The sequence below is a fragment of the Esox lucius genome, chromosome 2 (genome assembly GCF_011004845.1).
Source record: "Esox lucius isolate fEsoLuc1 chromosome 2, fEsoLuc1.pri, whole genome shotgun sequence".
Classification (NCBI taxonomy): domain Eukaryota; kingdom Metazoa; phylum Chordata; class Actinopteri; order Esociformes; family Esocidae; genus Esox; species Esox lucius.
The window spans coordinates 23628234-23650367 of NC_047570.1; the positions used below are offsets into that span (position 1 = coordinate 23628234).

General features: G+C 42.5%; 2 protein-coding genes across 15 annotated transcripts in view; one reads left to right on the forward strand and one right to left on the reverse strand.

Moving 5' to 3' along the window:
• The window catches only part of LOC105025713 (BTB/POZ domain-containing protein kctd15), a 37461-nt gene extending 29430 nt beyond the window's left edge, over positions 1-8031 (forward strand). For all 5 annotated transcript variants that reach the window (XM_010896603.4, XM_010896602.4, XM_020051650.2 and 2 more), the window contains one exon: positions 4020-8031. In XM_010896603.4, coding sequence (XP_010894905.1) covers positions 4020-4178 — 159 coding nt within the window. In that variant the 3' untranslated portion in view covers positions 4179-8031. The remainder of the gene's footprint in view (positions 1-4019) is intronic.
• Positions 8032-9063: 1032 nt separating this feature from the next.
• Positions 9064-22134, reverse strand: part of LOC105025715 (transcription initiation factor TFIID subunit 4) — an 84847-nt gene continuing 71776 nt past the window's right edge. For all 10 annotated transcript variants that reach the window (XM_029125736.2, XM_029125735.2, XM_029125748.2 and 7 more), the window contains one exon: positions 9064-11280. In XM_029125736.2, coding sequence (XP_028981569.1) covers positions 11110-11280 — 171 coding nt within the window. In that variant the 3' untranslated portion in view covers positions 9064-11109. The remainder of the gene's footprint in view (positions 11281-22134) is intronic.

Here is a 22134-nt window from a genome sequence, read left to right on the forward strand (position 1 = left end):
AGACAGGTTAAATCACACAGGTTAGATTGAATTAAGCCCCTGGGATTGAATTCAATCATAGGTTTAGGAACTTTTAATTGAAATATATCTGAGTTTGAGAAGAGTCTATTTTAAGAGAAATGCTGCATGTGTCAGCTCAATCAGAAGAAATATTTTAAAAGCCGCAATGCAAATAATCTACCCTTGAATTTATTCCTGCCTTTACTAACTCTAATAAATAAGTCTTACAGGCTGAAATGTGAGAGAAAACCAATAAACAACCCCTCCTTGATGAGTGAACAATTCATTTCTCCAGTCAGGAGGGGAATTTTGTTGTAATGCAGACCACCTGCCCTGCCATGTAGAGCCAGGGGAAAAACACTGGAGCCCTTATAGATACTTAGCCAAAGACACCCCCACACACACAACATACACATACCCACACACAGACCCAGCCAAATACCCCCCCCCCCCCAACACACACACACACACACAGATCTGCTGCCGTCCAGTACACCGCTCCATACATCAGGGTGATGGAGCACTGTGATCAGCCCAAACCCAATCGTTCCTTCATCACCCTGACAGCAGCACTACTCTGAGACAGGGCCCTTGTCCCCTCCTTGTCACTGCCAGGGCTGCCAAGGCCTCTCTGACATGTCACACAGTCTATCAATCCATACTGGCCTGCAGGAGAATTCGTCCCAAACCCCAAACGCTTGATAACGCATAACGAACACAATGATCAGACACCAGATCAAAATAACAGTATCTAGTTTGCATTTTAATGTGACCTTTACCCTTAAATTATCTGTTCCCTCAAAATACAACTTTCATTTCCTTGTCAAAAGTTTTACCTTCCGTAACCTGTTTTATCTCTTTGACAGTCAGTAGCCATCTTCCCAGAAATTGCCAACTTTTGTGATCAGACAAACACTTCCTAATGGATGTTCAGTTTCAGATGAAGTGGATAATGAAGATGAGTTGGAAACAGCAGGAGCCTGTGTCACATTTTAAAGGCCATGTATAGTTAAACAAAGTACCACCTCCTCAGTGCAGCACCTCATTAATGCTGCTCTCAGTCTGCCCTACCTGTCACTCACACTCAGCCCCATGCCCTGAGTACAGCAGAGGTGTGTGTGTGTGTATGTGTGTGTGTGAGTGATGTATTTGTGTGTGCCCTCCATTGGCCATCAATATTACATCACGCTCTGTTTCCAGCCATGAGGCTCATTCACTTTGATTCCTGCCTCACGTCTTCTCCGCTGCCTCTGCTAGCGGAGGTTAGCCAAGCGAGCTCGATACGTATCCCCTGCTCATCCCCATGGCGACCCCAGGTTTGAGTGGCAGGTACAGGGGGGTGCTGGGTGAATGTGACAGTGGTTAATCTGGAGCCATGTCCACCCGGCAACAATGGTTAAACAGTTTAGTGTGCCACGGTGGGCTATGTGTATGAAGGGGAGAGTCAGGTTTTGTTAAATCGATTTTGGGATCTGCTTGTCTTTTGCAGCAATACTGATTACCACTTGAGCACTGAGACATCTTCCATTTTGACTTTGAGTTCAACATGTGTTGGTATTTAACATATATTTGTATGTGAAATTCTATACATTAACATTGTAGTAATTATCTAATTATCACAGTGTTTTAATTAAAAGTATTTTAATTGAAAAGCCCTATTCAGCTTTGTGACCAAATGCTTTGCCTAATGTGACAGAGTTCCACATATGTTAAAAAATTATGGGGGAAAAGGCAATGTGATGCAATGATCAAAGCGGGGAGTGTAATATCATTTCCATAATCGTTACTCTTCTACATTGTCTGTCATGGATTTGGGGAGCGTTCGTTCGATGCTTCGGCAGGTCTCTTAATTAGTGCCTCTCTTAAGCTCATCATCAACTGTCTGCTGCCTCACTTTCCCACAAATTACTGAATCCGCCATCGTTACAAAGGGGGGAGGAGGAGAAAAGAGAGTAGAGGGGGAGAGGAGGAGAAGAGAGAGTAGAGGGGGAGAGGAGGTGAAGAGAGAGTAGAGGGGGAGAGGAGGTGAAGAGAGTAGAGCGGGTGAGGAGGAGAAGAAAGAGTAGAGGGGGAGAGGAGGTGAAGAGAGTAGAGGGGGTGAGGAGGAGAAGAAAGAGTAGAGGGGGAGAGGAGGAGAAGAAATAATATAGGGGGAGAGGAGGAGACGAGAGAGTAGAGGGGGAGAGGAGGAGAAGAGAGAGTAGAGGGGGTGAGGAGGAGAAGAAAGAGTAGAGGGGTGGAGGAGAAGAGAGAGTAGAGGGGGAGAGGAGGAGAAGAGAGAGTAGAGGGGGAGAGGAGGTGAAGAGAGAGTAGAGGGGGTGAGGAGGAGAAGAGAGACTAGAGGGGGAGAGGAGGAGAAGAGAGAGTTGAGGGGGAGAGGAGGAGAAGAAAGAGTATAGGGGGAGAGGAGGAGACGAGAGACTAGAGGGGGAGAGGAGGAGAAGAGAGACTAGAGGGGGAGAGGAGGAGAAGAGAGACTAGAGGGGGAGAGGAGGAGAAGAGAGAGTAGAGGGGGAGAGGAGACGAGAGAGTAGAGGGGGAGAGGAGGTGAAGAGAGACTAGAGGGGGAGAGGAGGAGAAGAGAGACTAGAGGGGCAGAGGAGGAGAAGAGAGAGTAGAAGGGTGGAGGAGGTGAAGAGAGAGTAGAGGGGGAGAGGAGATGAGAGAGTAGAGGGGGAGAGGAGGAGAAGAGAGAGTAGAGGGGGTGAGGAGGAGAAGAGAGACTAGAGGGGGAGAGGAGGAGAAGAGAGAGTAGAGGGGGTGAGGAGAAGAGTAGAGGTGTGGAAGGCGTCGTTATCATTATTAGAGTTAGTGGTCCTTACTGGGAGTAAGATGTAAAATGCTCCAGCCTAACTTGTAATCTCCCTCCTAAATAGTGCCCTATGCCCTATATAGTGAACTGCTCCAAAAAAGGATGCCATTTGGAACGCACCCTGAGCTTTGTTTTTGCAACGGGGGAGGGGGTAAAGGGAGAGGGGTGTTTAAAGCAGCCATTAATACTTGAGCAGGCCTGTTTAACAAGTCCTATCGTTCTGTGTGATCTGTGAATTCCTCAGCAGGCACCCTGAACCCCAGACTGGAAAGGCTCTATGGCTGACCCACCGGGACTAATTGCCCCACTTTAGCCCTCCAATATGGCCACCACTCTCAATTAGAGAGGCCACTTTCACTGTGTGTGTGTATTGGCAACAGGCGAAGCATGTATTTTGCGTGAACTTCATCTCTGGTTTCATATCAGCCGGTATAGGGAGGAAGAGTAGCCCTGAGCAAGACCTTTCATTTCCACGCGCTGCAACACTCTATTAAAGGAACTGGGGTATAAGTAAATATACAGTACTCCTCGTATTGGGATTTAGAGATCCCCACTTTCCTAAAAAAAAAAAAAACAGGAGGATTACAGGAGATGAAAAAAGCCTATCTGAGCCTCAGTAACGTGCATCCATGCCTCACATCTCAGCTCTCTCCCTCCAGCTCAATTACCCAGTCAGGGACACATTCCCCCCTCTTCCTCATTCACCACGCGTCCCTCAGAGCTCCTCGTAGCTCCCAGTCTCTTCCAGGCCACAGCCTCACTCCTCAAACCCTGCTGCCTCATTACTCAAATTAGGAGCCCAGTTATCTCCCCACGTACAGAACTCAAGCCTGCTCCCTCCAATCGCACCTGGTTCACTCTCTCTAACACACCCCTCACCCCTTCCACTCCTTTTGGCTCATGCACTCGTATTATCAGCAGCAGATCCTTAAGCTTCACCCAGCCCCATGAATACCACAGAGACCCCACCCTGCGTCCATCCGTCCTGTTTGGGTTAATGGCACGTTATACGTGACTCATCACCGACGACCGAACTCTTGATTGATGATGGGGTGGAAGGTGGGTGTGAGAGCATTATTAATACGCTCATCTTGAACCTTTGGGAGATTTTCCTAGCCGCGGTGCTTCTAATTGTGTTCGCCCTTTTTGTGTTCATGTCGTAATCTGACGACGGAACGATTAAACGTCCGCTCTTCTGTCCCTGCAGGTCCTAGAGCGCCTCTTCCAGAAGGGTTTCAGCGTGGCAGCGTCCTGTGGCGGTGGAGTTGACTCCTCCCAGTTCAGCGAGTATGTGCTGTGTCGTGAGGACCGGCGGAGCATGTCCATGAACACCCCCATCAGGATAAAACAGGAGCCCCTGGACTAGAGCGGGACTCTGGGAGAGGAGAGGGACTTGCCACAAGTGGCCGTTCGCCCCCCTACTGGACAGAACTGATTCATTCCTAATATCCTCAGCCTCACACCCCAAAGCAAACCCATCAAGAAACACCTAAGTATTAGCAGACGCCCGATTAACGTGCCAGCTCTGCGGAACTCAGTGATCTAAGGGGAATGTAGTATCAAACTCATAAAAGACAAGTATTCGATTCTGTTTAATAATAACGCCCAAAGAAATACGAGACTCCGTGATGAACAAAAAGACTGAAGCAGCAGCCTGATCTCTTGAACCGTTTTAGTACCGTGACCGATCTCTTTTTCCGCCAGTTGAAAGGCTCCCTGAACCCTGAGACGAGGTGCCCTGACCTCAGCGAGGGGACGGCCCCGCTCCAACCCCAGCTCAGGGCAGCACATGGTGGTGTGTTGTCCAGTCCTGTACGTGTCGGTGTGAGGCCCATGTGTTGTGTGCACTGGCCAGTACCGCTGAGTGGGGACAAGACAGGTCCTATTTAGGGAGTTCTATCCTGACAGGGCTGGCAGAGAGGAAGAGGACCAAGCACTAGAGAAAGGAAGTGACAGAGCCCAAACACAGTCGGTCACGCCAGCCCTGTGGCCATCCACCCCACCTCTCTCTTACTGTATAGTCAACAGCCGGGCCTCACGGCCATTGGAGGCCAAGGCAGAACCAGCGTTGTTTGCCAAATTGATTGTTTTTCTTATTTTCACTGTTGTTTAAAAAGTAAACTTTTTTCTGTTTTATCACAACATGGTGTAAAATAATTATGAATAGGATTATATTGTATGTTTTTTTCCCCTCCTATATGAAGGATGTTTGAATGTTGTATTCAAAAGTCATTAGGTTTGAAAGCTTGAGAGAGAGAGAGAGTTTCTTGGCACTGTCTATAGAAACACTATTATGTCCTGAGGCTACATGGCTAAAGCAGCAGTCTGGCTGGTAATGCATTCAGAGCTGGAGATGGTCTCATTGTTTAAATGTGGCTGCAAGGAAACCTGATTATTTCAAAATCTTTTTGAGAATAAATATGTAGCATGCATTGGCATTGCTGCAATTAGCTGTAAAACATATCTTAAAACATTCAAATAACATTCACAACGTGAGAGAGTATATATTTATTAAAAAGCTAAAAGGTAAAAGTAAAATTATCTGCATTGTGAAACAAGAAAAATCTGAATTAAATTGTATATGAAGGCTCTGAATGTGTTGCCGATTGGTTGTCAAATGCCAGAATGTTGATGACTTGAAAACTAACATGAACATGAACTGAAATATGTCAGTATATCTTGATTGTGATGAGATGTACTCTAAATGCTTGATAACTTTTGTTTGCACTTATAACACATCATCTACTGCTTTCCTCCACAAAGTTACTAGTATACATCCTTATAACTATCAACAAATCACCCCATACATTATCTCATACTGTTTTTTGACACATTTACATGTCGAGAGTCCAAAACAATGTAACTAATAGCAAACATGGTGATAAAGCTGAGGTGCCTATTTGATGATTGTACAAAGTTTCAAATTGTGTATTCATACAATAACCCAAACATAGAAGCCCCTAATATTTGTCTTGTTGAATATTGTTGGTGCATCTATCTGAGATGACTCAAAGTTGGCAAAACCTTTACGGGTTCTTTCATTATTGTCACTTCACTTCTATGGCAGGATTATTTCAATGGCTGTTCACATGGCTGTAGCTACTAAAATTAACTGTAAGCTGAGCATCAGAGCATTGTTTACAGAAAAACAGAGTGGGAGGCACTTACTCCATCCTGCTCTAATTCAGTGGTTTGATTCTCTAAATATCTGGATCAAAGAGAGAAACAAGAAAGAATGAGTACAAGTTTTCATACTTTGTGTATCTGTGTAACTTAGATTCTGTTTCTTCCATTTCTAAGGACTTGAGGCCCATTCCGATCTTGGTTCAGCACAGGCTAGTTAATATGAGCTTGGTTTGAAACCTCCCCTATGGGGTGTTTTCATTAAACATTCTGAAAATGCATTAGATGGTATGGTACTCTAATTTCAACCAACCAACTCTTCACTTGGCCCTAATGTGTCGAGTGTCCACACTGTAGATGTTCCCTGATTAAATAAGCCCCAGGACTTCTTCGATCTTCAGTTCTTAAAGATGCTTAGTTTAGCTCCAAGTAGTCCAGAAGACAGCGCAGACCTCCTGGGTGCCAAGGCTCCCTCCCAATCAGGCTCCTCTTTGTTCTGACCTGCTACTGGCCTGGGCCCTTGTATCCAGTCGCCTCAAAGGGAATGGCCAACCAGGCTTTTCATGTTGTGAAGGGATGTCGAGCTTCAGAGCCCAGTACCATCCAAGGCTCCAGGCTCCAGTATTCTCGCAGCTCCTGAGCAGTGGCAGTAGTGACATGGGTTGTGCCCCCCACTGCGTCATCACATTCCCAGACCCTTGTGTACAGAGCACTCTCCCACAGTACACTCCCTCCTTATGTTACCCCCTCACTGCACTGCACCACACCAGGACAAACAAACTGATGAGTCAAAACTTAATATAGAAACAATCCCTGCCTGTTTTATGTCCTCTGGTAGTTGTAGATTCAACTCTCCATTTCAAGGTAACGGTTCAGTTCTAAATGACTCTGAATCTTTAAGTTGCAGCATTTAGCTAATCTCCATCTGTTAATTTCCTTGTTGATACAAGAGTGAAGTGATTCACAAATACCTCTTACAGGTGGCAGGTTCTTACAGATACCTCATCACATCACCAAGCCATTTCCTCTAACATACTGTAGGTTTTCAAACAGACCATTTACTTAGAGTATTTTGTGGTCAGTAAGATGAAAGTCCATAATAAACAAGTTCTACTAGGTTTAGGGAAAATTAGAAAATTCTGAATTTGAACAGTGACAAAAAATGTTACTTGAAATGGCCTCACACACCATGAAGCAGAATTTAAATGAAGTATAATTTCAACCAAAATGTCAAAGATGTAAAACTTTTTTGTTAGATGTTAGATGATTTCCTTCCATACTGGAGTGTTTAACATGCATTCTTGGAATCTTTTTCCCCCATGATATTAAGGGAAATATTCATTACGATATATAACCTGGAAAATTATCTTAGATTTTCTCTAGGCCACTGTTTTTAAATTAAATGATTCTAGAAAAATGTTCAAACTCATGGCATGGTGTTTGTAACCATACATTAAGGCAATTCAACTCTGGGCCTCGAGGGCCCTGTTTTCTGTTTCTACCTGCTACATAATTGTACTCATCTTGTGTCTCAGGCAGGCCCAGATCTATTGGGGGGTGGGGTACCTCTGATAGCCTCTGAATAGCAGGAGAGGTTGTAAACCAATAAGGGTTTCAGTTTCAAGGACCAAAGTTGAATAGTCCAGCCATACATTATGTTAGTAGGAACTTCGCTATAGTAAAACAAATAATGTTAAATAAGCCATTTCAACTTGAATTTCATTGAATTAATCTCTACATCTTTTAAGTGAATTGCAGTTCGCAACTCATTTCAGGATGAACCCAACCCTGAGTCCTACCACTTGTCAATGTTGTCTGGAGGTCAGTTGTACAGTTTTTTTGTATATTAAATTGTTAGCAGGACTCTGCTTTTACTGGGCTTTTATTGAGCTCTCGATCGTGTTATAAAAAGAGACCTCCCAAGTCCTCTCACTAACTACCAAACAAAAAGAATGGAAATCATTTCAAATTTGCGAGCATTGTTTTGTACATATGGATTAAAAACATTTTAAAAGGGTATACTAAAGGTGCAAAATGTATATTATTTAAAACGTTTTAATAATTAGACTGTGGTATTAAAGGGCATGTGTTCACTTGCAGTGTCTCCATTTGATATTTCTTGCATATTTGCGATAATAAAAGGATGTACTGTATTTTATGGCTAAGCCTAACCTGTCTTTACTTAATTCTGTATATTTGGATACTGGGATGTTGTTTTCAGCTACACTTAAACTGTGTCCATTACTGAGAGCTCAAAATTCATCTGATAAAACTATGCATCACCACATGTTTGCAGTGCACCAGAATAGTGCCTGCATGTGTGAAGCAGGGGATGTAAGGGGTTAAATCAAGATCAGCAATCTGAGGCTCCAAAGGGACTTTCAAATGGGCCTGCTGCTCTGTCTAGAAGAAAAAAAGGAATATGCTCCCCAATCCCTGTTTTGTACAGAGTTAAATATTTTGGTCTTTTCAAAATGCTAACACTTAATTAGTAGTAAAATCTTGAGGGCACTTCTTGGTCTCTAGAAGTCATACTTAACTCAATGTACTTCGCATGTGTAATGTTAGTCAAGGGAAATTAAGTAGGTTTCTTTAGTTAATTTCAGTTGGTAACTAACTGTTCTTTAAAACATTACAGATGTTTTTGATTTCGGGGTTAGGTTTAAATAGCTAAGCGAAGATAATTATTATGGGTAAATAAAATATCTTGTCATATTGTATAGTAATTAAAACAAAATTTAAAACTACACATTATAAGTACTGTCCTTTCATTAAAGCTGTAATCCAGTTACTCATAATAACAGGTATGGTATCAATTGTTACTATGAAAATAAAACCTGTACTCTCTAGAGTATATTTGTAGTTTGAATGTATTTCAGCAGCAGCATAGGTGAAATTAAAACTACACAAGAACACCAGTGAATGCAGGTTTTCCTTGTTGTCATTATGCATTTCTTAACCTGACACCCAAAGAAAATCCACTCTGGCAGTTTAATTTGAGCACTGCAATTACTTTCTCCAGCAGGTGTTACTAAATATTTTGGTTCAAAATAACAATTCTGTGGATATTCAAAGTTCATGACATCACAAATGTTGTTGTCTAAGTTTAGTAAACAGCTTATTTATTCCTTTACAAAATAGGTACAAATACATAAGTAAGATTTCCACACAAACATGACATTTTCAGGATATGTACAGAGTTTAACAAAAATAACGTCGTTCTAATAAACACATGATCTTGTAAACAATATTTACAAATTATCCATACGTAAAACATTAATTTTCCAATTGTATACATCAGTAATACCACTGTCTTTATATTTTGGCTAAAAAGCTGAAGTAGTTGAAATGTCCTCCGGCGTACTGATTTATCAGAAAACCATACAAATAATTATTAAAATATTAACCACTAGACAATTAAGTATTTTTGTGCTTCTTTTAAATGTATATATTTTTTTAACTCTAAGTACTTTCAAGATAAAATTGCATTGCCTGAAATATGGCAAGCATAAATGCCAATGAAAAAATGACTCAAAAAAAATATATAAATAGTTAGAAAAAAAGTTTCCCTTTCAACAGCAATGAACAAAACAGTTTGATGCTTAAAAGAGACAGAAAACTTAATTCTATACATACCTAACACAACTTCCTATTCTCTCTCATATTACCAGAAATATAAACCAAAGTATGTAATAGTGCTGTTAGAAAACATTTTTATAAACATTATTTTTAAATGTTACCCATTCAACAAATAAATTACAAAGTGACAAAAGACTGAAGCTGCATAGAAGCGAGGGTATTTAAAACTAAACAGAAACATGAAGGCCATGAAAACAACCAGTTGGTCAGATACAGGTGACAACACTGATGCCTGGCAGACTGACCCTTAGGTCTAGGGTCTACTACTGTCTAGCTACTGACCGAGGCATTAGTCTCACACCGCTCATAGAGACAACATAAAAACATACAACTAGAAAACACATTGCAATGTTGTTATTAGGAAAAAATAAGACAACTGTACTCTAACAACTGTCCAGCTCTTCACAGGTCTGATATGTATTGTTAATTGTCATTAAATGAAACTCTTGGATGGGAGCTATTTGTTGAACGACCATAGCAGACTGGGCATTTGATGAGGGTATCAGAGAATATGTTCTTCAGAAAACCTAAAGCATTGTGAAAATGGCCAAAAGCAATAAGACCGAAGGGCGAACATCTGAATTCTACAAAGACAGAAAAACGATGTATCTCTGTAAATTGGATTACAGAGACTAGTTTGCCTTTTTCAACGAGGTGGGGCTCCACCTTGTTGGAGCACTGTGGTACTGTAGCTCTGACATGGTTTGATTACTGACCTGTTGGATTGGATCAGATGCTGTCTGTCTGCATTGCATCGAAACAAAACTTGGAAGAATACAATTTCAATGCACATGATTTTACAGAATATCTCAATATTGACATATGGATTTCTTTTGTTAATGTTAAAACATTACATGTGGTAAAAATATAATACACGCTGTTCAAAATTATTCAAACAATTATTTACATTTAAGTGAGCTTGATGTATGTTTTGCTGTAATCTATTGTCAACTATGTCTATAAACGTCTGAAGATAAATGTTCCAAAAGCTGCTGTCATATGTTCTGGCATTAACAAAACGGACCCCTCCATGAATTTTTAATTTGGAGTACCTACATTTATTGAACTTTGTTCAACAAATTATGTTCCAGAGAATATTGTAGACTGTATTAAGTTTGGAATATGATCATTTTAGCGAAAATTGACATGAAGTTAAGCATCACTTTGAGATGATTCATTCAGTATACCTCCTGGCATGTCAAATATACAACTGACATGGAAAAAGTATTGGCTCAAGTCCGTAGACATAAAAACACATATCGCATTCTTAAAAACCCAGTCCCACCAAAACTCAAGGAGATTGCATCACCTTGGCCATAAATTCAACACTCAAAATACATATATTTATCAGGAAGCTAAAACAGAGACACATACATCCATACAATATATTTTTGTGAGTTTTTTTTCTCGTCTTAATATCAAAAGGTACGTTAATATCAACATCACAACACTGAGCTGAAAGATTTGACCCAATCGAAGGCACATTGCAGGCGTAGAGAGAGATGTTAATTACAGGGAGGATGCTGGGAATGGGGCTACTTGAGCAGTGCCCGGTAAAGCAGGAGTGAGCGGGCTGTCTCCCTCTCCTGCTCCATGTGGAAAATTAAGTCCCTGAGGTTGACGCGGGTGATGCGCTGTCGTTGCCGTTGTGACGACGTAGAGGGGGAGGAGGCAGCGCCCGGCGACCCCACTGAACTGCCTGTTACCTGGGGACAGAGAGAGAAGTACAGTGATGAGCTCCGGGTCAACCGATCCATCTCAACGTCCTCTAAACCTTAAGAGAAGGCTAGCAGCTGTAGGTGGTGGATGTGGAATAATTACATAACCAGTAAGTTAAAACAGTTTGAGTCGCACTCAAACCTACGGAGAGAAGATGCTAAGATGGAAACTGAATAGTGAAAACATATCTTTTACTTCCCAAACGTATTCCGACAAAATGACAGACACTACATGGAAAAGTTACTTTCAAGTAACTAAATCACAATTACAAAAGCAGAGGTTTCATTAGGTTGATTGGCAATCAGCGGTACATATGTGTCAGCTATATTTGACAATTAGCGGTGTGATATTTGAGTTTTCAAGCAACATGATGCAACTAACAGAATTCCAAAGAGAAAGAGTGCATTGGTCACAAAAACTGGAAAATAATTCAAGGAGCCCCAACAATTATGAAAGCATAAGCCAAACATGGACAAATCTCAATGACAAAAATAAACAATGTTCGCATGTTGAAGCTGTCTCTTAACCGGATAGTTGCTCAGTGCCCCATAAATGCCCCCAAAGAAATGACCACAATATTGTATCGGCATGTCAGTGATCCAGTCTCAACAAAAACGGTAAGTTGTGAGCTTCACAAAGCTGAAATGTATGGCAGGGCTGCCATTTGGAATCCAAGGCAAAGCACAAAGACATAAGAAAAATATAATACAGGCCCACTTTCAACCTATTTCCTACATCCGGACAAGTTTACATTCAGAGAATGCCAAAGGACCTCTTCAACCCACAATGTCTGCTGCCAACTGTTAAACATGGTGGGGGTTTGTAATGATATGGGCAGCCATCTCATGGGAGTCACTGGTTTGGGTGATTGTTCTGCATGGTCATATAATGGCCAAGGAATGTGAGGCCATTTTACAGGACCAGATGAACACTATAGGGCAAACACTGTTCCCTAAACAAGCAGTTGAAATAGATCTGAGTTGACTTTTCTAGCTGAAATGGAAAGCCCTTCCATTATATTCATATAGCACCAACTCAAATCACCGCTAAAAAACTGAGGCCAAGAGGAGGGCCTGTAACATTTGTGAGAAACATTATACCCAATAACATGAACACCAACTATGGAATAGCTGCCATCAGAAGGAAAACACTGCTTCGTTTTCCCACTGAATTTGATGCAAAGAAGCTGGAAAATTAAAAGATACACAAGCGTACACGGAACCATGTCCGAAATCCCAGTCAACCATTTACAAAACGCCCCTCTGTGACCTAGGCGTAGAGAAAGCCACTTCAGTAATGAGACCTCCCCAAAACTAACAACTACCATGACTGTGGCACTAAAAACACATGGTCGTAGACAGGAGCGTAACTGCAAGCATATGTAAGGTACGGATTTACAGGACTATAGTGTCTAGCTTCAAAACACCCGGAAAGATCTAAGAGTAAGAGTGGGCACAGTCTGTGTAGTCACTAGGCTCCAACACGTAGCCATGTTACCTACATGAAGTAGGGCCTTATAGTGACCACAGGGCTCCAGTCAGAAGCAGTATAGGACTCTACAGTATATAGGAAACAGGATGTCTCCCTCCACACATCTGTTCCTGTCAGTGATGCTGACAGGTCGGGAGGGCCGGAGTGGAGGTGCACATGGGACAGGCCTCCGTGGCCTCCTCCGCCCCCGGGGATGTCATGGAAAGGAACGCCCCGCCCCCTACGCTCCCCCTTGCTTGGCTCATCAGGCCAATCCCAACTGACCACACGTGAAAGATGGGCCTGCCCGCTGCCATGCCAATTACTGCCAGTCACCCGGCCGCCCCTGTGCCACAGAGGCGCACTCCACCAATCAAAGCCCTCCATACACCTGGACAGACGGGGCAGACAGCCGCTGGCATCGGAGTGCGGCGGGGTGAGGAGTGAGACGGACGGGCAGACGGACAGAAGCCCTGGACACTACCATCCCCTTTGCCTCGTGGTTGGTAGCTCCCAGAATGCCTCATTCAGCCCCTGTGGGGACACGGCGCACGGCAAGCCTCAGCCTGGTTAAGTGATCCAAATACAGGGAGAAAGGTCAGCTTGCTGCCAGGGAGCAGATTTCATGTAGCTAACACAGCAGCGTCACAACAGCCTCATCCCAGCATCTCGTCTTAATAAGCCCTCCGCAACCTGCCAGCTACCCAAACACATGGTCTGTTGTTGTCTGTATCTATGGAGACCAATCCTTCTCCTTAATACGTGTTGAGACTCATGTTAGGGGAAAGGAGGGAAAAACACAAACACCAAAAAAAAGCAGATGGCTGAGTGTCAGTTAGTGTCAGGAAAGTTGAAATGTCAACACGCCACGCTCTTCCCTTCACCACCAATTAAATGGTAATGATGTCGGAAATTAAAAGAACAACAAAATGGCAGGCTCTGTAAGGTCAATGAGGAGAAAGGGAAAAGACACAGACAGAGAGAAATGTTTCAACATCGTCTTTGCTGCTGAGAGAGATCCAAGAGGCAAAAAGAAGCATCTGTCATTTTATCAGTGATGGGTGCTGGGAGGCATGATGTCATAGGACATATCCATCCTGGAACAAGCACAGGGATGCCTCGAAATCCATTAAGACGTTTGAGTTGTTTAGGTCTGAAGATACACAGGGATACCTCGAAATCCTTTAAGACGTTTGAGTTGTTTAGGTCTGAAGATACACAGAGATACCTCAAAATCCATTAAGACGTTTGAGTTGTTTAGGTCTGAAGATACACAGAGATACCTCGAAATCCTTTAAGACGTTTGAGTTGTTTAGGTCTGAAGATACACAGAGATACCTCGAAATCCATTAAGACGTTTGAGTTATTTAGGTCTGAAGATACACAGGGATACCTCGAAATCCATTAAGACGTTAGAGTTGTTTAGGTCTGAAGATACACAGAGATACCTCGAAATCCTTTAAGACGTTTGACTTGTTTAGGGCTGAAGATACACAGGGATACCTCGAAATCCTTTAAGACGCTGGAGTTGTTTAGGGCTGAAGATATACACAGACAGATAAACATGTAGACAAGCCAACAGGGCTGTGAAAAACCTAGTGAAAGGAGAGGTATCTGTGTAGACAGGATGCTGTAGTTTGAAAGGGCCGCCGTCCCCAACAAAGGCTACAGTCCTCACCTCCTCACCGTCACATGACAAACTGCAGTTCCTCCTGGCTGGGACAGACCACGCAGCACAGGTGTGCACACACATTAACACACTACAATAGTAAAGTTCTGCATACAATTAGCATCACCATGGCGCCCACATATTTCAGCCCACAGACATACCAGGGTGACAGCAGGAGGATGCTTCCAATCATTAGAAATAGATGTCATACACTACTGTGGGACTTCCTAATTATTTTAGGATAGTATATATTCCTTAGGAGAGGGAGGATTCAAGTAAACGGTCATCTGAGGTCAATCTACCTTTAATATTTTCTTCCCTAATCTAGAGTTCCACCTTGGGTGTTGGGAGGGCCAGGATTAGTCCCCACTTTGCTAAATTTACTTTTGATTAATAATGTATGTTTTCTCACTCCCTCTCTCTCTCCTCCTGCCTAATTGTCTGGTGGTGTTACTGCTCCTAGGTGTCTCAAGGAATTAGCATTTGGTCCTTTATTGTTTGGGGTCTTTCTGCTGATCAGCGGCTTTGAACTTGAGTGGCATTGGGCCTTGATGCTGTAGCCAATATTGGATTTGTCTCAGGTCACACCTTAGGGCTGAGGGTTAATGGCCCACTTTGCCAGGCACACACACACACACACACACACACAGCGTGGAGAGGGTTGCTTGGCCCAGCAGAGCAGAGCCCATACTGCTTCATCAGCACTCTGTAGAAGAACGGAGGCTGCAGACTGTGGTGGGGATGACAGGAGATAACACACACACTCAGACAGGCTTGCATATGCACACAGACATGTACACACACACACACACACACACACACACACACACACACTGAGGTGTCCACCCACACAAACAGGCTCATATGCACACACAGCAGTCTGCACACTGTTTTCCCCCTACAACATGGGAATGTCATCATCTAACGGGTCAGTTTCACATTTTGGAATGAAATATGCAAGGTGAAGAAATCGCTCAGCTATGTGGGCTGTGCGGCAGTGTGGTACTGTACATAGCCTACAACTTACACGCTAAACCATCCCTTTCAACACTTTCATAAAGCCCAAACCTTAAGGCAAAGAAATGGAATCTCTGACTTACAGACTTACATCAAAGCCTCATTCTTGACAAGCTCAACCAGGAGTTAAAATGACAAGGCACAACGAGACTGGAACATTTCTCAGGTGGACACATTCAGCGTTGAGTCTTGGGCAGTGCAGCTGGGAACATCCAGTGGGGGTGCTCATATGGCAGTGGGTCTGCGGTGAGGGGGTTAATGAGTGTGTTAGTCCCTCCCCGTCAAACAGCCCGGCCCAACGCCGGGCTCTGTGAAGTCAGTAAAAAGGCCCTCCCATCACCACGCTACCAAGGAACACAAAGGAACACAAAGCTTTCCCACATGTTCACCTACATGCTGCATTCAACCAGGGAACGTCTCCTCCTTCATACCTCGGTACTGTTTATAGTGCGTAGCCCAGCCGTGGGAGTGCAGTGCCTCTCTCTCCACGCTTGGCCTGCACCCTCCGTCCGCACAACCGCCTCTTCCTCGCTTATATGGCCGCCATTAATCAGCAACAGAGCCTCTATCTCTTTTCCTCTTTCTCCCACTCCTTTCATTCCCATCTCTCGCCCTCTTTCTCTCTCACTCTGGGGCCCACTCTCTCCCTCCTTTCTTTCTCTCTCCCTCTCTATTTCATTTTCTCTCACTATTTCTTTCTCTCCTTTATATACACCCACAGACATTCTGGAAGAGGCCATTTTGAAAGAGTTAACAGATGTTGGCTGATTTGCCCCGGGCCTTTTGACATAGCCCAAGTGATGTATTTGATGTGGAGTTTATTCAGCTCTAATAAACGTATAAAGAATTAGAATAATAATTCACAGATGTACCATACACCAGATTATATACCGGAGCCCCACTTTGAACAACAAAGAGAAGGCAAGCCAAGATTAGCAGAACCAGGGGAGAGGATGAAAAGGCTTTGGTTCAGTCCACTGGTAATCAGAAGGTCAGGATGGGAGAAAGGCCAGAGGAAGACTGGACTAATACTGCAGGTTTATGTTCAGGCTTACACACACAGCCCTTTGTCTGATTGGGTGGAGGTTGAGGGCTCATAGAGAAGTCCTATTCTGTAGGAAACCCTATGCCAGCAGGATAGCACTGTGACAATGAAACATAGAGAGACGGAGACTTGGAGTGAGCATGTTGAGGAACAATCAGCCCTGCTCTTCTAAACAGTGTCTAGTTTTCCCTTTGTCCTTCAACAGATTTGTAAAACAAAATAAATTAAAAAAAAAAAAAAACTAAGAAAAAGAGTGACATTCAGAATTATTTTTTTTTTAAACAATTGGGACTTTAAAAACAAACTCTCATTTGGTCCGCAACTAAAAATGAACAACAAAAATTGGCCAGTTACAGAGTATCTTAATACCCACAAAACATAAAAACAGCTACCCGGCTCCATGGCAATGCATAGCAACCGTGCAGAATTTCAGTCAAGGAGAAAGAAGGCAAAAAAACACCTTATTACTTCTAACTCCTGCAAGCCATTTTGGTCTCCAAAGGTTTCGTAGCGCCGCGGGCCATGTGTCTGCAGTGTTTCGGGAAATGACTTGCCTTCGCACGAACACTGCTATGTTCTGCAGCACTGCTGCCCCCAGCATCCCCGCTCAATTTCTGTTTAACCCTTTCCTGCCTTTCCCCACACTGACTCACAGCAACGGCGCGGCAGTACTGTCCACACCCAGCCACAGCTCTGTAGCCTGGCTGTCACACCGTTCAGTCTCACACACAACACAACACAAATCACAGCGGCTTTTTCAAGAGCTAACGCATTAACTCGCCGTCTAATTTGGCTACCTAAGCATGTGATGGCTTAAAACAAACACGGAGGCTAAGAAGGCGGAAGGTTATAGGGGCAGATGCAGAGGGGGGGAGGAAGAAAGAGCTGTAACACAAATTCCTAACGGTTGATTTGCAGTGTGACAACGACACAGTTCGTAGTACACTTGAGTGTGTATCAACCATGGATTATATCTGCAAACTCGTTGACACAACACATAATTAAAACATCTTGCTTTAGGTCAGGAATTTTCTAATTAGTAGTGTACTGACAAAGCTGCAATTCCATCGCCTTGAGTTTCAAAGTCCACAGGTTACTGCTAAGATGAAAGCTGACCCTGAAGCAGTATTCTGGAGGGCTGCTTATACAATTCCTCAGAAGACAGTCACAGGGTCACCAAGCTAAACAGTGTGCAGCACCCGGAACCTTCCTTCCAAACAAAGAACTTCAAACTTCCCTGCCTGGAAACAGATATTTCTTTTTTTTCAACCTCAGACAAAGATTTTGTTGAGAGGCAAGTCAGGGATGGGAGAAACTAGGAAAAAAAGCATATTTTTTACATTTTAAATTACATTGCTTTTAGCCGGACAAGCTTCAGAAAATTGGGAGTATATTGTATTGAACTGGCCTTTTACTTTGTGGTTTTCAGTAGTCCACGGTAAACATATTCACAAATAATTGGATTTCAAAACAACAACTGACTCTAGATATTGTAAACGTTTGGGCTGCCTGACGACTATAGGACCCTGTGGACAACCCCAGCCTGGCTGGTGAGTACGGACAGAGAACAATTGCTTACACTTGTTATTGCTAATGGCGCTTGTTTCTCTGCCCTGACAACAAGGCCAGGCTGTGCATTCAGGAGGTTCGCTCAAGCAGGCTAGCTCAGATGGAACGACACAACTCTGCATTCTAAAAGGAGCTTTGGAAACAGAGGAAAAAAATGCACTCTATTGCGGAGAAGACTGCTATTCTTCCGCACTACCAGGATTCTCTTTAACACCTGTTCTTTTACTTTAACACCTGTTTACTGTACTCTGAAATTGTAACTTAGGCATTACGTACCTGTAAATCTGTTGTAGAAGTAAGCTCCTCTCCACTTACGATTACTCATACTACTGTCAGCCACCTACTTTCCATATAGATCCCCTACAGTATGAATCCCCATTTCTGCATTGCTCAAAGGCCTTATCAAGGTTGGGGGGGCGGGCAAAGGAAGGGTTTCCCGGTACCAAGAGCAGGAATGACATTGGTCTAAGGTCGTAATTACCTTTTTTGGCTTCTAGATATGGATTGTACAATGTCTAATGGAATCATGATTATCAAGTGATTCTATTTATTACTGAGCATTAATGACATTTTTGCAAACAGTTTTTGCAAACTATTCCTGAATTTATGGGATTCTTCAAGTATAGCTAGTTAAATAATGAAAATCTAGTTTACAGATATATATGGCTGCCCAAAACGATAACAGTTAACCAACTCATTGTACTAACTAGCTTGTTGATTGGATTAAGAGGCAGTGACATCAGTCTATAGCGCTATTGTGCTTGCCTACGACGTAAGGTACGCACAGAAAATCCCAGAACTCCAACACATTGTAGCAGGGTTTCCAAAGTCCAGAGCTGATTTGGAAAAACACTTGAACCCAACAATTAACACAATATTATCAAAAAAGAAATTTGATTTTGGAATTTCATAAACCTTTCTTGATATACTCTAAGTGATATACTGTTTGTCAACCACTTATAGAACACGGGTACTGTTAAGAGCTGATGGATAAACCTTCATACTCTCATCGGCCTAACTTACCCAAATTTCTGGGTAACTGGGCTGTGATCTAACGATACAATGTCAAGGTACTTTGTGCATTTTCTGTAAAAACATTATGAACACGATTGTGAAAGGAATATTCTCGCTAACTGTGAATTTAGAGACTCTCCACACATATAACCCTAAATTCAATAGAAAACAGTAAAAAGATAACATATCAAAAATTAAAACTGAGAAATGTTATTGCTTTTTGAAAAATATATGCCCACTTTGAATTTGATGCCAGGAACACATTTCAAACAAGCTAGGACAGGGGCAACAAGAGAGTGTAAAAGTTGTGCTTTTCCAGTCTTTCAATGCTAAAAAAAAACCCTGGTGGAACATCTCACAACTAATTAGGATAGTTGCCAACAGGTCAGTAACATGACTGGGTATAAAAAGAGCACCACTCTGTGAAAGAATGTGCAGGCAAAGTGCAACAATTTAAGAATAACATTTCTAAACGCAAAGTTGCAAACAGTTTGGGGATCTCATCGTCTAGGGTAGATATTAGCATGAAAAGATTCAGAGAATCCGGAGAAATCTCTATATGCAAGGCACAAGGCCGAAAACCAATATTGGATGGTCGTGATCTTCGGGCCCTCAGACGGCACTGCATTAAAAACAGTCATGATTCTGTAGTGGAAACCACCGCATGGGCTCAAGAACACATCCGAAAACCATTGACTGAGAACACAGGATGTTGCTGCATCCACAGATGCAAGTTAAACTCCATGCAAAGATGAAACCAGATATAAATAACATCCAGAAATGCCAACACCTTCTCAGGGCCCGAGCTGATTAAAGATGGACTCAAAGTAGAAACTGTCCTGTGGGCTGATGAATAAAAATTTGAAAAGATGTTTGGGAATCATGGACGCTGTGTCCTCTGGACTAAAGAGGAGAGGGACCATCTGGTGCACAGTTCAAAAGCCATCATCTGTTATGGTATGGGGGTGCATTAGTACACATGGCATGAGTGACTTGCACATCTGTGAAGGAACCATTAATACTGAACAATATATACAGATTTTGGAGAAACATATGCTGCCATCCAGGCAACATCATGCTTATTTCAGCAAGACAAAACCATATTTTGCACATATTACAACAGCATGGCTCTGTAATAAAAGTCCAGACCTGTCACCCATTGAAAAGCTTTGGCGCATTATGAAATGAAAAATATGACAAAGGAGATCCCGAACTGTTGAGCAGCTGCAATCCTATATCAAGCAAAAATAGGAATACATTTCACTTTCGAAACTACAACAATTTGTCTCCTCAGTTCCCAAACGCTTACAAAGTATTGTTAAAAAAGAGGTGATGCAACACAGTGGTAAACATACCCGTCCAAACTTTTTTTAAACCTGTTACTGGCATCAAAATGGGCATATATTTTTTCCAAAAACAACATTTCTCAGTTTCAACATTTGATATGATGTCTTTGTACTATTTTGCATTTTACACAGTGTCCCAACTTTTCTGGAAACAGGGATGTAAATCAGAGTAATTAGGACTGAATTGACCACGCATATTAGTAATTGTGATGTAAGAGAATTGCTAAATTAGTCAAAATAAATATCTAATAAGAATATTCCACAGCCAGACCCAAACATCCAAAGCTCCCAGCGCCAACACAAACACAGCATACAGGCTGATGAAAACTAAAAAAAGAAGCTCGAAAAACAGCACGATCATACAAAAAAGAATAAAAACACAGCATTGCAGAAATTATGTGCATATGTAACTATTTTGGAAAACATGATTACGTTCAGAATGAACATATCAGCAGTACATTTACACTGAATATGAACACATCCCAGTGGTATTGGTCCTTAAAGACTTGCAATTACGATCAGTGTCAACACATTCGAAGGGCTGTTTACTGTTGGAACCTGGCCACTAGGAGCAGTTACCATATTTATTGTTAAATGGCAGTTTGCTAGGGCATTGTGGTTGGAGATGGTGGCCAGGTGTTTCCGCAACTGAACTTCAATCCGACGTCTGCAAGTTCAATTCCATTGAGAGGTACAATTTTCTTTTTGGGGGGGGTGGTCGTTTTACTGAGACAGGGACACAGCCTGGGTACTGAGGCCAGTCCCAGGACAACAAACATCTTTGGGTTCATTCCAAACAAGGAGGCAGTTGAAAAATGTTGTCGCCCAGGATCTCTCAGGAAAATCAGACAGGAAGGCAGTGATAAGGGATCCATTCTTCAGCAAATTCAGGTAAATGCCAATTATTCTAAGACTGTTCCAATTTGCATCACTGACTGGGCTTCCCGGCCACCCATCAACTAGCAACACAGTCCAGGCTCGATACCACAAAATAGCACTTTAGACAGCTGAGCTGTAACCATTTTTGGGTTCCAACCGCCGCACAACTTTATGATGATAATAGGAACGCTAAAACAGAAAGAAAAACAGAACTTGTGTTCAGAATGTCATTTTCTTTAAGTTTTAGCTCCAATGCCTGGTAGATAGCAAATAGTGCAACAACAGAGCTTTCATTGCCTACATAAATGCAATTAGACTAATATGAAATCTCAGTCTTTTAACATAGAACCACCATTCTATCAAATCAACAACCCAGTCTGTACCTTTCCTTTCTGAATTCTATTTAGAGCAATAGAAAAGACCACTTGTATGCTAATGCATGCTTGATAATGTGGACAATTTAACAGGGCAAGTATCTTCAGATCTGCTGCACACAAAGTATCAGTTATGCCAAACTTTTTCTGCATTAAATATTCAGTGCATTTCATATATACAATGAACCCAATTAGAGTTAAAATAGGGAAAGTGTAATGAGTCTCAAATCAGAATGCTTGTCTTCAGAAGTACCCTGCTAATGAGCCCTTGTTGGTTTTTACATACTTTACTTTAAAAATGGTGTGGCAGTGTCATTTCTTGTGGTTTTAAATTTTTAATTCTGGTTGAATGAGAGGGCGGTGACTGAGTTAATAGCCAAGGCACCAGTAGGGCTGTTTTGCAAGTGACGGTTAGCTACTTCTAAGAAAGATACCAAATGAGGGCTTTGGTCCAACTC